This window comes from Anarhichas minor, unplaced genomic scaffold, assembly GCF_050575085.1.
Source record: "Anarhichas minor isolate MPS153535 unplaced genomic scaffold, ASM5057508v1 ptg000027l, whole genome shotgun sequence".
Classification (NCBI taxonomy): domain Eukaryota; kingdom Metazoa; phylum Chordata; class Actinopteri; order Perciformes; family Anarhichadidae; genus Anarhichas; species Anarhichas minor.
The window spans coordinates 12,614,922-12,630,478 of record NW_027466473.1 but is presented as its reverse complement, the minus strand read 5'-3'; the positions used below and the strand labels follow the sequence as shown (position 1 = coordinate 12,630,478).

The following is a 15,557-nucleotide window of genomic DNA, read 5'->3' as shown; positions in this document are numbered from 1 at the left end:
GACCTATTTGGAGCCCAGCATGGGTCATTCCGCTTGATCCAAATTCACTGACTGCTTCTTTCAGCCGCCTCTGAGACTGCCTTGATGGTCTGCCGCAGAGCCTGACCGTGGCTTCCCAGCTCTTTCAGCAGTCTGATGGTCGAAGAAGCCACAAATCCTTTGCATCCCACTTCCACTGGACAGTTTTTTGTGTTCCAGCCACGCTGCTTTGCTTCTGCTGCAAGCTCTGCATAGCGTAGCTTCTTACGTTCATAGGCCTCTTCAAACGCGTTCTCCCATGGGACTGTGAGCTCTATGATGTATGATTATAATATAAAGAAAGAAAATTGTGAAATAATTGTTGGGAACGAAAAGGAGCGTGTTTGAGTTATCAGCAAATATGAAAAACTAAATTATTGACATCAATAGAATTATAAATGTCAGTAAGATTATCAACAATTATTCAAAATAACGGGGCACCACCCTGAGAACAGGGACCAATAACCAAACTATGAACTAAGTCTCATAATTAGTATTCACTCACGATGTCATAAGTCAAAGTATCATTTCAAATTCAGAGTAAACAGTGAAGGTTTTGAGTTTGAGCGCCGACCACATATCCAGCTATTATCACAATACCCATGCAGCAAGTCATCACAGAAAGCTGCTCTTTATAGTATAACAGACTTTATTAAGTTCCACTAATGATCTAATCAACTAATATCTAAAGCTAACTACAATTACTATACATGTGTGAGCATGCTAGAACGTGAGAACGTGTGTGTGTGTGTGTGTGTGTGGGGGGGGGGGGGGGGTTAGTGAAAGAGGATGAAAAAAAGAAAAAGGAGGGGCAAGGCAGAGCCTCACCGTGGCCGTCGAATACGGAAACTGTTAACTTATAATGCAGAAACTGTCGGTTCTGGTCTTTTCAATGATAAAGTCACAGTTATAACAATACAGTAACTTAGAACAAAACAAACAAGGTAATACAAACACAATGACCTAGCTAAGCCCAGACACCAAGTAAGCCCTGACTGTGAGATGGCTTTTCAATGGTCAACGTGGTCCTTCCGAGTTTCTTGGTTAGACTCACACTCACACACACTCACACTCACACACACTCACACACACACAGCCCTACATCAATGCAACATTAATCTCACAGGAAATAGTCAACAACTCTTTCAAACCACTGTAATTCTTAAAGCACCATACTAATAAAATGGGTTATCGTACCGTTTTTAAAGGCAGGCTATTGCAATACCTTACTTTTAACGGTATACTGTGCAACACAAGCCAGAGGTATAAGTCAAATCAGTAGAAATCTGTTCCAGTTACAGCCAGCTCATGCACAGGTTAGCTGAGAAGCATGCTAAGTGTTTACATGAGTGCGATAAGTATATCAGACTGAAAAGGAGTTTGTCTGATGCTGAGTGGCTGATGGACACATGGGATCAGACTTTGACCTTATTTGATGTGAAGTCAGAGGAGGATTTGTCAGCCACTCTTGTCAAAACATTTAAAGCTGGACAGAGCTTCATCATCACACACAGAACAATAGATCAGTGAGAACTGACATGCCCAAGAGGACGCTTATACATCAACCACTGCACTGTGGACAGAAAAGGCTTGACAAATTTTACAATGAATTTATTCAACTCAGCTCTCGGGAAAAACATCACTTTTGTGCGTCCTGAATACTTCATAGTACGTGGATTTATCGGCATACCTCATATCAAGTATTATTATGTCTTTCTATTTTTTGTTTATATTGTTTCAGTGCTTGGAAACACAGCTGTGATGGCCATAATATACTTGGATCATAATCTGAGAACTCCAAAATATATTGCAGTTTTTCATCTCGCATTTGTGGACCTGTTTGGTAGCTCTGCTCTGATGCCGAAAGTTCTTGACATCTTTCTGTTTAACCATCGCTACGTTCCCTACAACGACTGCTTGACATTCCTTTTTTTCTGCTACACCTGCCTTTCCATGCAGGTTCTTAATCTGGTTGCACTCTCCTATGACAGACTAATAGCCATCATCTACCCTCTGCACTATCAAGTGAAGGTGACCCACAGGTTCATGCTGTCTTTGATTGCCTCTTTCTGGGTCTTTGTTGTTACTGTTGTTCTTATTGCAGTTGGCCTTCTCACAAGACTTTCCTTCTGTAAGTCTGTGGTTATCAACAGCTATTTCTGTGACCATGGCCAGATATACAGGCTGGCCTGCAATGACTACACACCCAGCTATGTCTTTGGTGCTTTGTTAACAGCTCTAATTATTTGGTTTCCACTGGCATTTATCGTGTTAAGTTATTTATGTATTGGTTATGCTTTGTCTAAAGTGGCCACAGCTCAGGAAAGATACAGGGCCTTTAAAACCTGCACAGCTCACCTTTCATTAGTGGCAATCTATTTCCTCCCAATATTAATCGCATTTACGCTGATGGAAAATATACATCCCAATGCCAGGATCATAAACCTGTCTCTGACCTCTGTTTTTCCTCCCATGCTGAACCCAATCATTTATGTTCTGCAGACACAAGAAATCAAAGTATCAGTGAAAAAAATATTAAACATCAGAAAGCAATCTAAAATGAAAGTGAAGAAAGTTATCATAAAATGACCACCTGTGTTTATATTTTGGGCATTAAAGTAATAATTGTTAATTAAAATGTATTAAGCAGGAGCTATTGTAAATATTTCAACACTAAATTCAGCTTGGATTTATTCTGAATTAATTATATTGTTATGCTGATCTACTATTTTGAGAATAAGTTACATGTTTTAAGTGACTTTAATAACCACCTGTCCATGGCTGCTTTGTGGCCATTTGTTGTGTCTGTATGTTTAACTGTTAAATTGTTTGTTGTATTGTCTGTTCACTTGTTAATGTTTCTACTTTGTTATATTATGTGTAGAAGCCCTCGAAAACATGATGACCCATCTCAAGGGACTTATCTTAATATCCTAAATAACTAAATTAGCATTTTTAATTTGTGCTGATGTGCTTGTATGATGCAAAGATAACAAGTTATTGTGATCTAAGTTTGTGTCTCTGCACATGTTCACCATACATTAGAACATTTATATAGTTTTTATTTTCATCTTTTGGTGCAAAATTTAGAAAATAAAAATAAGCAGATTTTTCATAAAATACATTATAATTAAAGATTCATCGCAATCAAATGTTGGGATATTTTTCTGCTTCTTTATTGACATGGATATCTCATAATTATAAAGCACCGAGACGCACCTCGTTTTCTTGCCTGCTTCTCTTTTCTGAACCACTGTACTGTGTTTTTTAACCCTACTTTACATTAAACCTCTCCAACCATTCAGGGACGTACAGACTTTCATTAAAGAACTTTATTGTGAAGCACCCACAGAAAGCGTAGATTCTTTGGAGCTGAATGTCTGAATTTCAAAATAATCAAAGATGAACAATGCAAATGTACCCAAATGTTTTGACATATTTATCCAGAGGGAGGTTCTCATCAAGAGACGAAGTCCGGTTCAGGCTACTGAAACCAATTGTGAGGCTCTGTGTCTTTTTAGCATGTCGTTGCAGCATGCCTTGATGCACATTATTTGGGTTGACCTGGGAGGCAGTTATAAAGCAACCAGATTATTATGAAGCGCTTTTGTTGTAGCTTTTATAAGTTGATGTGTTACATGCATATAAGTAAAATAGGAAAAGAACGGACATTCACATTTAAATCAACACAGCAGGATTGTTAGAGCGCCGGCCATTTTTTTGTGTGCTGTCGCCATTGTGACCTTTGTAGCGAGCTGACTTCCTGAGACTAAATCGGCTTAAGTCAAGTCACACAGACGACACGCGAGGTGAGGTTTGATAGTAACGACTAGAACTAGCTGTGGAATATTTATGTTACGAAGCGTAGAAAGCCAGAGTAAATGAGTCACAACTTAATGCTTCATCCACACACTCTTGTGACAGCGCAGGAAAGCAGATTGTTAGCGCCAGATGAATGACGACTTTGTTAGGCTTATTTTCTGTAACTAGTGTAGCATTAAACCATGGCATAATTAAAATGCTAGCTAGCTAACTAGCGGACAGCTGGCTAGTAATAAGGCCTCTGCTGGTGCATCAGTAACTTATGAGGCGGAGAGTGGTAATGCAGCACGGGACACGACGAGATCCTTTCAAAACCAAATCCCACAAAATGATAATAAATTCAGATGAAGTTCTGTGAGAAGTTGATGAGGGTTCAGCCGCTAAAATCAAGAAGACACCACAGTGACTGCAGTAAGCGTTGTGTTGTGTCGAAGTGGTGTTTGTGAAGAGAATGTCACTCTCGCCTCCGGACTGCATTTCCATTTGGTCCATTTCATGTCACTGAGAAACATGGTAAAATGATATTTTACTCTTTGGTGGCCAATCGTACCATTCATGAAGGCAGGCTAATGCAGTACCTATTTTTTATTGGTATACTGTGCAACACTAGCCAGAGGTATAAGTTACATCAGTAGAAATCTGTTCCAGTTACAGCCAGCTCATGCGCAGGTTAGCTGAGAAGCATGCTAAGTGTTTACATGAGTGCGATAAGTATATCAGACTGAAAAGGAGTTTGTCTGATGCTGAGTGGCTGATGGACACATGGGATCAGACTTTGACCTTATTTGATGTGAAGTCAGAGGAGGATTTGTCAGCCACTCTTGTCAAAACATTTAAAGCTGGACAGAGCTTCATCATCACACACAGAACAATAGATCAGTGAGAACTGACACGCCCAAGAGGACGCTTATACATCAACAACTGCACTGTGGACAGAAAAGGCTTGACAAGTTTTACAATGAACTTATTCAACTCAGCTCTCGGGAAAAACGTCACTTTTGTGCGTCCTGAATACTTCATAGTACGTGGATTTATTGGCATACCTCATATCAAGTATTATTATGTCTTTCTATTTTTTGTTTACATTGTTTCAGTGCTTGGAAACACAGCTGTGATGGCCGTAATATACTTGGATTATAATCTGAGAACTCCAAAATATATTGCAGTTTTTAATTTAGCATTTGTGGACCTGTTTGGTAGCTCTGCTCTGATACCGAAGCTTCTTGACATCTTTCTGTTTAACCATCGCTACGTTCCGTCCAACGACTGCTTGACATTCCTTTTTTTCTGTTACACCTGCCTTTCCATGCAGTCATTTAATCTGGTTGCACTCTCCTATGACAGACTAATAGCCATCATCTACCCTCTGCACTATCAAGTGATGGTGACCCACAGGTTCATGCTGTCTTTGATTGCCTCTTTCTGGGTCTTTGTTGTTACTGTTGTTCTTATTGCAGTTGGCCTTCTCACGAGACTTTCCTTCTGTAAGTCTGTGGTTATCAACAGCTATTTCTGTGACCATGGCCAGATATACAGGCTGGCCTGCAATGACTACACACCCAGCTATGTCTTTGGTGTTTTGTTAGTCGCTCTAATTCTTTGGTTTCCACTGGCATTTATCGTGTTAAGTTATTTATGTATTGGTTATGCTTTGTCTAAAGTGGCCACAGCTCAGGAAAGATACAGGGCCTTTAAAACCTGCACAGCTCATCTTTCATTAGTGGCAATCTATTTCCTCCCAATATTAATCACATTTACTATGAGTTCAAATATACACCCAAATGCCAGGATCATAAACCTGTCTCTGACCTCTGTTTTTCCTCCCATGCTGAACCCAATCATTTATGTTCTGCAGACACAAGAAATCAAAGTATCAGTGAAAAGGTTATTAAGAATCAGAGGGAAATTTAAAATAACAACGAATAAATGAATCATGATGTGACGAATTGTCTATGCTGTTCACCATCTCTTTGTGTGTTTTATTTGCTATAAATTTGCCTTTGTAATTAGTAGGATTGTCTTTTCCAACATCATTTAAGTTGAGTATCAATTTATTTTTGGCATTATTTGCAATATAGTAAAATGACTTGTTGTAAATAATAGATTAATTTTGTAATGTCACCCGAATGTCAAAAAATGTTCATGTATTAGTTAAGAATATGAATTATGAATTTAAAATCATTTTAAAAAAAAGCTCCTGACAATAATAACTTCCATACTTCTTTTACAGAGTCTTCTTGTGATCGTTGCTAGAGGGTGACCTGGCAGTTGTTTTTAAAATTTGTTTTTATGTTACTCTGCTGATTATTTGGAGCATGTGATTCAAGACACATTTTCACGTGTGAACCGACAGCAAAGTTCTATCTTATCTTCTCTGAAATAACTGTGCAGTAATATTGTCGTTTGCTTGTGTCAGAACTGCAAGAACAAGTGAAGTTGCTGATAACGTGTTTCTTACTTTTTCTATAACGTGACAAAATACAGGAGTGACATATGTACAGATTGACAGATACAATCGACAGGCATGTAGACAATAATATGAAGCAGTTACAATGATGTATGTATGTGATGATATGATAATCCGGGAATAGAGATTTGATTAGATGATGTAGTGTATGTGTGGGTAATGTGTGTGTGCATGTTTGGATGTTTTTTAGGAGAAGCAGTGATATGTATCCGCATTCAGTGAACCTGGACAGGCTGGTATGTGGGAACAGGAGTAGGCTATGGGATGTGTGGTGGAGAGAAAGAACAGGACATGTTCTTAATTTTATGGAGAGAATAAATATATGATGTAACAGCAAAATCATAAGAATCAAAAAACACAGGACATGATGTTTGTCTGTCCTTTGTGCCAAGGTGGTGAGCACTTCCAGGAAATTAACCTTGTTTTGAGTGGTTGACGATCTACAAGTGGGGATTTTCCAGCTTGTGTGGGGTGTATCTTGGTTTGGTTTAGGTTGTAGAATTTTGGGACAGTTGGGCCCAGAACACATCATCAGTAATGTTCCCTTGTGTCATTGAGTGTTTCGGCCTTTCAACACTATACACCCTCCCCAAGGGCGGCCAGCTGCAGGATGATCAGCCCTCAGCTTGTGTGCCGTGCCCAACTGTCTCAAACTTGACAACATTGAGAATGGTAGACGGTTGAATGGTTAACAGGTGGGGATTCTCAAGTGGGTTATGCTGATCTATTTGGAGCCCAGCATGGGTCATTCCGCTTGATCCAAATTCACTGGCTGCTTCTTTCAGCCGCCTCTGAGACTGCCTTGATGGTCTGCCGCAGAGCCTGACCGTGGCTTCCCAGCTCTTTCAGCAGTCTGATGGTCGAAGAAGCCACAAATCCTCTGCATCCCCCACTTCCACTGGACAGTTTTTTGTGTTCCAGCCACGCTGCTTTGCTTCTGCTGCAAGCTCTGCATAGCGTAGCTTCTTACGTTCATAGGCCTCTTCAAACGCGTTCTCCCATGGGACTGTGAGCTCTATGATGTATGATTATAATATAAAGAAAGAAAATTGTGAAATAATTGTTGGGAACGAAAAGGAGCGTGTTTGAGTTATCAGCAAATATGAAAAACTAAATTATTGACATCAATAGAATTATAAATGTCAGTAAGATTATCAACAATTATTCAAAATAACGGGGCACCACCCTGAGAACAGGGACTAATAAGCAAACTATGATCTAAGTCTCATAATTAGTATTCACTCACGATGTCATAAGTCAAAGTATCATTTCAAATTCAGAGTAAACAGTGAAGGTTTTGAGTTTGAGCGCCGACCACATATCCAGCTATTATCACAATACCCATGCAGCAAGTCATCACAGAAAGCTGCTCTTTATAGTATAACAGACTTTATTAAGTTCCACTAATGATCTAATCAACTAATATCTAAAGCTAACTACAACTACTATACATGTGTGAGCATGCTAGAACGTGAGAACGTGTGTGTGTGTGGGGGGGGGGGGGGGTTAGTGAAAGAGGATGAAAAAAAGAAAAAGGAGGGGCAAGGCAGAGCCTCACCGTGGCCGTGGAATACGGAAACTGTTAACTTATAATGCAGAAACCGTCGGTTCTGGTCTTTTCAATGATAAAGTCACAGTTATAACAATACAGTAACTTAGAACAAAACAAACAAGGTAATACAAACACAATGACCTAGCTAAGCCCAGACACCAAGTAAGCCCTGACTGTGAGATGGCTTTTCAATGGTCAACGTGGTCCTTCCGAGTTTCTTGGTTAGACTCACACTCACACACACTCACACTCACACACACTCACACACACACAGCCCTACATCAATGCAACATTAATCTCACAGGAAATAGTCAACAACTCTTTCAAACCACTGTAATTCTTAAAGCACCATACTAATAAAATGGGTTATCGTACCGTTTTTAAAGGCAGGCTATTGCAATACCTTACTTTTAACGGTATACTGTGCAACACAAGCCAGAGGTATAAGTCAAATCAGTAGAAATCTGTTCCAGTTACAGCCAGCTCATGCACAGGTTAGCTGAGAAGCATGCTAAGTGTTTACATGAGTGCGATAAGTATATCAGACTGAAAAGGAGTTTGTCTGATGCTGAGTGGCTGATGGACACATGGGATCAGACTTTGACCTTATTTGATGTGAAGTCAGAGGAGGATTTGTCAGCCACTCTTGTCAAAACATTTAAAGCTGGACAGAGCTTCATCATCACACACAGAACAATAGATCAGTGAGAACTGACACGCCCAAGAGGACGCTTATACATCAACAACTGCACTGTGGACAGAAAAGGCTTGACAAGTTTTACAATGAATTTATTCAACTCAGCTCTCGGGAAAAACATCACTTTTGTGCGTCCTGAATACTTCGTAATAAGTGGTTTTTCTGGCATACCTCATATCAAGTATTATTATGTCTTTCTCTTTTTTGTTTACATTGTTTCAGTGCTTGGAAACACAGCTGTGATGGCCGTAATATACTTGGATCATAATCTGAGAACTCCGAAATATATTGCAGTTTTTAATTTAGCATTTGTGGACCTGTTTGGTAGCTCTGCTCTGATGCCGAAAGTTCTTGACATCTTTCTGTTTAACCATCGCTACGTTCCCTACAACGACTGCTTGACATTCTGTTTTTTCTGCTACACCTGCCTTTCCATGCAGGTTCTTAATCTGGTTGCACTCTCCTATGACAGACTAATAGCCATCATCTACCCTCTGCACTATCAAGTGAAGGTGACCCACAGGTTCATGCTGTCTTTGATTGCCTCTTTCTGGGTCTTTGTTGTTACTGTTGTTCTTATTGCAGTTGGCCTTCTCACGAGACTTTCCTTCTGTAAGTCTGTGGTTATCAACAGCTATTTCTGTGACCATGGCCAGATATTCAGGCTGGCCTGCAATGACTACACACCCAGCTATGTCTTTGGTGTTTTGTTAGTAGCTCTAATTCTTTGGTTTCCACTGGCATTTATCGTGTTAAGTTATTTATGTATTGGTTATGCTTTGTCTAAAGTGGCCACAGCTCAGGAAAGATACAGGGCCTTTAAAACCTGCACAGCTCATCTTTCATTAGTGGCAATCTATTTCCTCCCAATATTAATCACATTTATGAGTGCAAATATACATCCAAATGCCAGGATCATAAACCTGTCTCTGACCTCTGTTTTTCCTCCCATGCTGAACCCAATCATTTATGTTCTGCAGACACAAGAAATCAAAGTATCAGTGAAAAGGTTATTAAGAATCAGAGGGAAATCTAAAATAACAACGAATAAATGAATCATGATGTGACGAATTGTCTATGCTGTTCACCATCTCTTTGGGTGTTTTATTTGCTATACATTTGCCTTTGTAATTAGTAGGATTGTCTTTTCTAACATCATTTAAGTTGAGTATTAATTTATTTTTGGCATTATTTGCAATATAGTAAAATGGCTTGTTGTAAATAATAGATTTATTTTGTAATGTCACCCAAATGTAAAAAAAATGTTCATGTATTAGTTAAGAATGACTGAATTTACAATCATTTAAAAAAAGCTCCTGACAATAATAACTTCCATACTTCTTTTACAGAGTCTTCTTGTGATCGTTGCTAGAGGGTGACCTGGCAGTTGTTTTTTTAAATTTGTTTTTATGTTACTCTGCTGATTATTTGGAGCATGTGATTCAAGACACATTTTCATGTGTGAACCGACAGCAAAGTTCTATCTTATCTTCTCTGAAATAACTGTGCAGTAATATTGTCGTTTGCTTGTGTCAGAACTGCAAGAACAAGTGAAGTTGCTGATAACGTGTTTCTTACTTTTTCTATAACGTGACAAAATACAGGAGTGACATATGTACAGATTGATAGATACAATCGACAGGCATGTAGACAATAATATGAAGCAGTTACAATGATGTATGTATGTGATGATATGATAATCCGGGAATAGAGATTTGATTAGATTATGTAGTGTATGTGTGGGTAATGTGTGTGTGCATGTTTGGATGTTTTTTAGGAGAAGCAGTGATATGTATCCGCATTCAGTGAACCTGGACAGGCTGGTATGTGGGAACAGGAGTAGGCTATGGGATGTGTGGTGGAGAGAAAGAACAAGACATGTTCTTAATTTTATGGTGAGAATAAATATATGATGTAACAGCAAAATCATAATATAAAGAAAGAAAATTGTTAATAATAATATACTATCATTATATAATAAAATAAGTTATAATATATACATTACTATACAATAACATGTTGTTATATAATATTAACGTCACAATAGTTAACATTACACATTCAAACAGCAATGGGGAGTGAGGCCAGGCCGGAGCCTTGGAGAGGTAAAGTGTTAAAAAGTACAGAAAAAGAAACTGATAATGTTGGAGCTTATCAATAATATGGCCTTTAATAATTTACCACCCATCCCTGTTAAACACCTGGTTTCCGTACCCATCCCCACTGTTCGCTAACTGTGTCTGTCGGCTGTTTGTTGCTGAGCAGGTGGTGTTCAGTGGGTTTTTTAATGTTGCGGAAAAAACGAGTTAGGAGATCGATGAGAGTGAACCAAAACAGTAAAGCTGTGGCCCGACAGCTAAACAATGAGCTGAAACTCTTAGTTTCAGGTGATAATTATCTGTAGGTTCATCACTATGAGCGACTCCTTTCACATTGTTATTTGATAGATCATTATTATAAAAAATATCGATGACATAACAGAAAACTAATTCAAAGGTCACTCACTGAAATACCATACCAGATATAAAATGAATTGCGTCGTACAGTAGATGCTGTATAGATTTGCGAAAGTAAATTGGAGTCGGTAAGATGGATTCAAATTGGTGTGATGTCTGATGATGAGTTGTTTAGATACAATAGACACAGGGGAGAAGACATTGACAGAAATGCAGAGGAGGACAGCTTCTCTTCGTAGCCACTCCTGTCAAAACAGTTAAAGCTTGACAGAGCTCTGTTACCACAAAGAGAGACGCATCACAGTGCGAATACCGAAGCACAGAAGAGGACACTACATAAAGCACTGCGGTGTGGATAGTTTGACAATGAATTTATTCAACTCAGCTCTCGGGAATAACATCACGTTTGTGCGTCCTGCCTACTTCATAATAAGTGGTTTATCCGGCATCCAAGAAATTAAGTACTACTATGTCTTCCTCTGTTTTGTTTACATTGTTTCAGTGCTTGGAAACACAGCTGTGATGGCCGTAATATACTTGGATCATAATCTGAGAACTCCAAAATATATTGCAGTTTTTAATTTAGCATTTGTGGACCTGTTTGGTAGCTCTGCTCTGATACCGAAGCTTCTTGACATCTTTCTGTTTAACCATCGCTACGTCCCCTACAACGACTGCTTGACATTCCTTTTTTTCTGCTACACCTGCCTTTCCATGCAGTCATTTAATCTGGTTGCACTCTCCTATGACAGACTAATAGCCATCATCTACCCTCTGCACTATCAAGTGATGGTGACCCACAGGTTCATGCTGTCTTTGATTGCCTCTTTCTGTGTCTTTGTTATAATTGCTGTTCTTATTGCAGTTGGCCTTCTCACGAGACTTTCCTTCTGTAAGTCTGTGGTTATTAACAGCTATTTCTGTGACCATGGCCAGATATACAGGCTTGCATGCAACGACCATTTCCCCAATTACATCATTAGTTGTCTGTACCCTGTTCTTATTTTTTGGCTTCCATTCCTTTTTATCTTGTTAAGTTACCTATATATTGGCTGCACTTTGGCTAAAGTGGCGACTGTTCAAGAAGGTCTCAAGGCCTTTAAAACATGCATAGCTCATCTTTCATTGGTGGCAATATATTTCATTCCAGTGTTAATCACATTTACTCTGATGGAAAAAATACATCCAAATGCCAGGATCATAAACCTGTCTTTGACCTCTATTTTTCCTCCCATGCTGAACCCAATCATTTATGTTCTGCAGACACAAGAAATCAAACAATCTGTCAAAAGGTTGTTGAAAATCAGAGGGAAATCCAAAATCATAAAGAAATGAACCATAACGTGACAATTTGCCTCTGTTATACACCATCTCTTTGGGTGCTTTATTTGTTGTAAAGTTGCCATTGTAAATGGCAGAATTATACTTTCTGACATCATGCAATTTTTAGGGAAATTGATTATGAATTAATTTACTAATAATCAAAGTAATCAACACAAAAAAATCCACTCTGTCCTGTACAATGTTTTCAAAAGTAATGGTAGAAGAAAGATGAAAGAATATGTAAATACCTGAACAATCTAAGTGAATTAAATCATTTGTACTGATCTTTGTCTCATATGTATGCTGGTTGTTATTTATTTATTTTGTATTTTTTCTGAAAGAGGTTATAGAATTAAAAAAGCAGCCTACACTGAAATTTGTTCTCGACAAAAAATAACGGAGAAAAGGAAAAGTTTGAAAATAAATGTTTATTTGCATTCTTGAAATCATTAATTGAACAAACAAGTTATTGTTATACAACACTTTGTGTCTCTATGCATGGCACCTTGTTGGAGTGTGCAGTCTACTTTGTTTCTGGAAGTTTATTTATGTATTCATTTACATCTTTGATATACAGTATATATATACAGTATATATGTAGAATTCTGATACAATCAGAATTTTGTATTTTTAAAATCAGTGATAACTTGGTTATTTATTGTTACAATTGTTTTGTTGGTCCTCTTTATCACGAGTGTTTTCTAAAAATATAATTTAGTATCTTTTACTGACCTGTAATAAAACAAAACTAAGAGTCTGTGAGACTGTACATGAGCATGATGCTTTGAGCTCTAAGCTAACATATTTTAGAATTGTTTTATTGAAAATATAAGTTAAAAATAAAAAAGACCGATCAAAAAAAGCCCCAAGGAAAAGGAATGGAATATTCTTCAATGGCCAAGTCAGTCACCTGATCTCAACCCAAGTGAGCAGGCTTTTCTATTACTTAAGATAAAACTAATGGCAGAACGACCCACAAACAAGCAGCAGCTGAAGGAGGCTGCAGTAAAAGGCCTGGCAAAGCATCTCAAGGGAGGGAACTCAGCGTTTGGTGATGTCTATGGGTGCCAGTCATTGACTGCAAAGGATTTTCCTCCAAGTATTAAAAATAATGATTATATTCACAGTTATGTTAGTTTGTCCAATTACTGTTGAGCCTCTGAAAATGAGGGGGGCTGTGTAAAAATGGCTGTTATATACATTGAATTAAAGCTGAAAGTACACTTCAACCACATATTGACTGTTTCCATTGGAGTCGTGTAAAGAGGCAAAATTAGAATAATTGTGTCACAGTCCAAATAATTATGGCCCTGACTGTATTACTTGCCTGTAAATGAAAAAGCCCATAGATGACATAAACTATGAGACAGTTACTCGTTCACTGAACATGTGACACTGCGTGTTTCTACTGTCTCAGAATGAAGGGGTGGGATATAAATGTTAGGTCTGTCACAGCACAACTGCCTCTCGTGCACTCAATGCTGTCTGAGGTTTCATCCTGTGTCGTATAGTCTTATTGTCTTGTTTTCTCTTTGTACATCTAGGGAAACAGATATTAATAATGACCCCAGAAGAGAGAGCTGTTTCCAATTTGAATGCCACATTTGTTCGCCCTGCCAAATTCTATCTCAGTGGGTTTTCCAACATCCCTCACGTTAAGTATTACTATGTCTTCCTGTGTTTTGCCTATATCATCACTGTTCTTGGGAATAGCTTCCTTCTCTCAACTATTTACCTAGTTAAGACTCTTCATACTCCTAAATATATGATTGTCTTTAACCTGGCTTTCACAGATTTGTGTGGGAGCACTGCTCTCATCCCAAAAGTCCTCGACACACTTGTGTTTGACAGGAGATACATTGTCTATGAGGCTTGCTTGAGTCATATGTTCTTTGTTCTTGTCTTTGTAAGTATTCAGTCATGGACACTTGTCACAATGGCATATGACAGATTTATAGCAATTTGCTTCCCTTTAAGATACCATAGTATTGTGACTCAATCAGTTATTACTGCAATGCTGCTGTTTGTGTGGGCTTTTTTTATTACTCTACTAGCATTGACTGTTGGGTCTATTGATCGCCTCTCCTTCTGTAGATCTTTGGTGGTAAAGAGCATTTACTGTGATCACGCACCAGTATATCTTCTGGCCTGTAATGACACATCTTTAAATAACATATTGGCTTATGTTGCTTTTGTTGTAGTCCTCTGTATTCCTTTAGTACTGATAACATTGACATATGTTTGCATTTCCGTAGCACTGAGCAGGATTGCAACAGGAGAGGAACGACTCAAAGCATCTAAAACTTGTACTTCTCACCTGATTCTTGTGGCTATTTTCTTCCTACCAATCGTGGGCACCAACGTAGCGGCAGTAACCACCTACATCCATCCTAATGCCAGGATCATAAACTCATCTTTGACACACATCGTACCAGCTTTGCTCAATCCTATTATATACTCTTTAAAAACAGAAGAAGTGCTGATCTCTATCAAGAAGCTTTGCAAAAGAAATAGGATAACAAACACAACCAAAGAAGGGTGACGTCTTTATCAATGCTGTAATGCAGTGGTTCCCAAACTTTTTCTGTCAAGACCCCCTTTGATGATATAGGAACATTGGACGACCCCCCCCCCCCCCCCCCCCCCCCCCCCCGCAACCCGACCCCAAATTTTTCTTGGTTTTTAATGAATTGCATTATAATGCATGAACTGTATAAAATATTTTTATTTCTTTCTAAAATAAGTACATATCACTTCACAGTTTATTCTTCAGTTTGTTTAACTGGGAAAAAAATAGCAATAATAAAATATATATAAAATAAAAAATATATAAAATAATTTGTAAATACAATTAACTTAATTTCAAACAAAGTGCAAACAACATATACTGTATTTCCTCACATTGAACATCAGGTTTTCTCAAACAATAAAATAACACAATTATGAACAAGGTGTGCAGGTCTACATGGACCATATTATTTTGTGATCATATTCCTATGTATATTCCTATTCATATATATCAATCAGTGACTGGTGTGGGCTTGCTTTGCTTTACAGATTTTGTCAAAGCGGGGTTGCTGGTTGGAGATAGCTACTCTCAGTTCATTCTCAATGTTCAACTTTGATCTGTATTTGGTCTTCATTGCAGCAACTGCAGAAAACCCTGTTTCACATAAATAGGATGTGGCAAAAGGCAACAGTATGCCCATAGCTCTTTGGCCT

General features: G+C 38.4%; 5 protein-coding genes across 5 annotated transcripts; all 5 read left to right on the top strand.

Moving 5' to 3' along the window:
- Positions 1-1,623: 1,623 nt before the first annotated feature.
- On the top strand, positions 1,624-2,607 carry LOC142960154 (olfactory receptor 1E16-like). The gene has a single exon (XM_076101807.1). It carries the CDS (start codon positions 1,624-1,626, stop codon positions 2,605-2,607), a length of 984 nt encoding a protein of 327 aa, XP_075957922.1.
- A 2,191-nt stretch (positions 2,608-4,798) lies between these two features.
- LOC142960157 (olfactory receptor 1E16-like) lies at positions 4,799-5,770 on the top strand. The gene has a single exon (XM_076101809.1). It carries the CDS (start codon positions 4,799-4,801, stop codon positions 5,768-5,770), a length of 972 nt encoding a protein of 323 aa, XP_075957924.1.
- A 2,872-nt stretch (positions 5,771-8,642) lies between these two features.
- Positions 8,643-9,611, top strand: LOC142960158 (olfactory receptor 1E16-like). The gene has a single exon (XM_076101810.1). The coding sequence runs from the start codon at positions 8,643-8,645 to the stop codon at positions 9,609-9,611; it is 969 nt and encodes a 322-aa protein (XP_075957925.1).
- Positions 9,612-11,378: 1,767 nt separating this feature from the next.
- On the top strand, positions 11,379-12,347 carry LOC142960159 (olfactory receptor 1f45-like). The gene has a single exon (XM_076101812.1). It carries the CDS (start codon positions 11,379-11,381, stop codon positions 12,345-12,347), a length of 969 nt encoding a protein of 322 aa, XP_075957927.1.
- A 1,549-nt stretch (positions 12,348-13,896) lies between these two features.
- On the top strand, positions 13,897-14,877 carry LOC142959932 (olfactory receptor 8G17-like). The gene has a single exon (XM_076101451.1). It carries the CDS (start codon positions 13,897-13,899, stop codon positions 14,875-14,877), a length of 981 nt encoding a protein of 326 aa, XP_075957566.1.
- Positions 14,878-15,557: the final 680 nt, after the last annotated feature.

Bases quoted from the DNA above. Each gene is read 5' to 3' on its own strand.
- LOC142960154 (XM_076101807.1), top strand. From the start codon at position 1,624: ATGAATTTATTCAACTCAGCTCTCGGGAAAAACATCACTTTTGTGCGT.
- LOC142960157 (XM_076101809.1), top strand. From the start codon at position 4,799: ATGAACTTATTCAACTCAGCTCTCGGGAAAAACGTCACTTTTGTGCGT.
- LOC142960158 (XM_076101810.1), top strand. From the start codon at position 8,643: ATGAATTTATTCAACTCAGCTCTCGGGAAAAACATCACTTTTGTGCGT.
- LOC142960159 (XM_076101812.1), top strand. From the start codon at position 11,379: ATGAATTTATTCAACTCAGCTCTCGGGAATAACATCACGTTTGTGCGT.
- LOC142959932 (XM_076101451.1), top strand. From the start codon at position 13,897: ATGACCCCAGAAGAGAGAGCTGTTTCCAATTTGAATGCCACATTTGTT.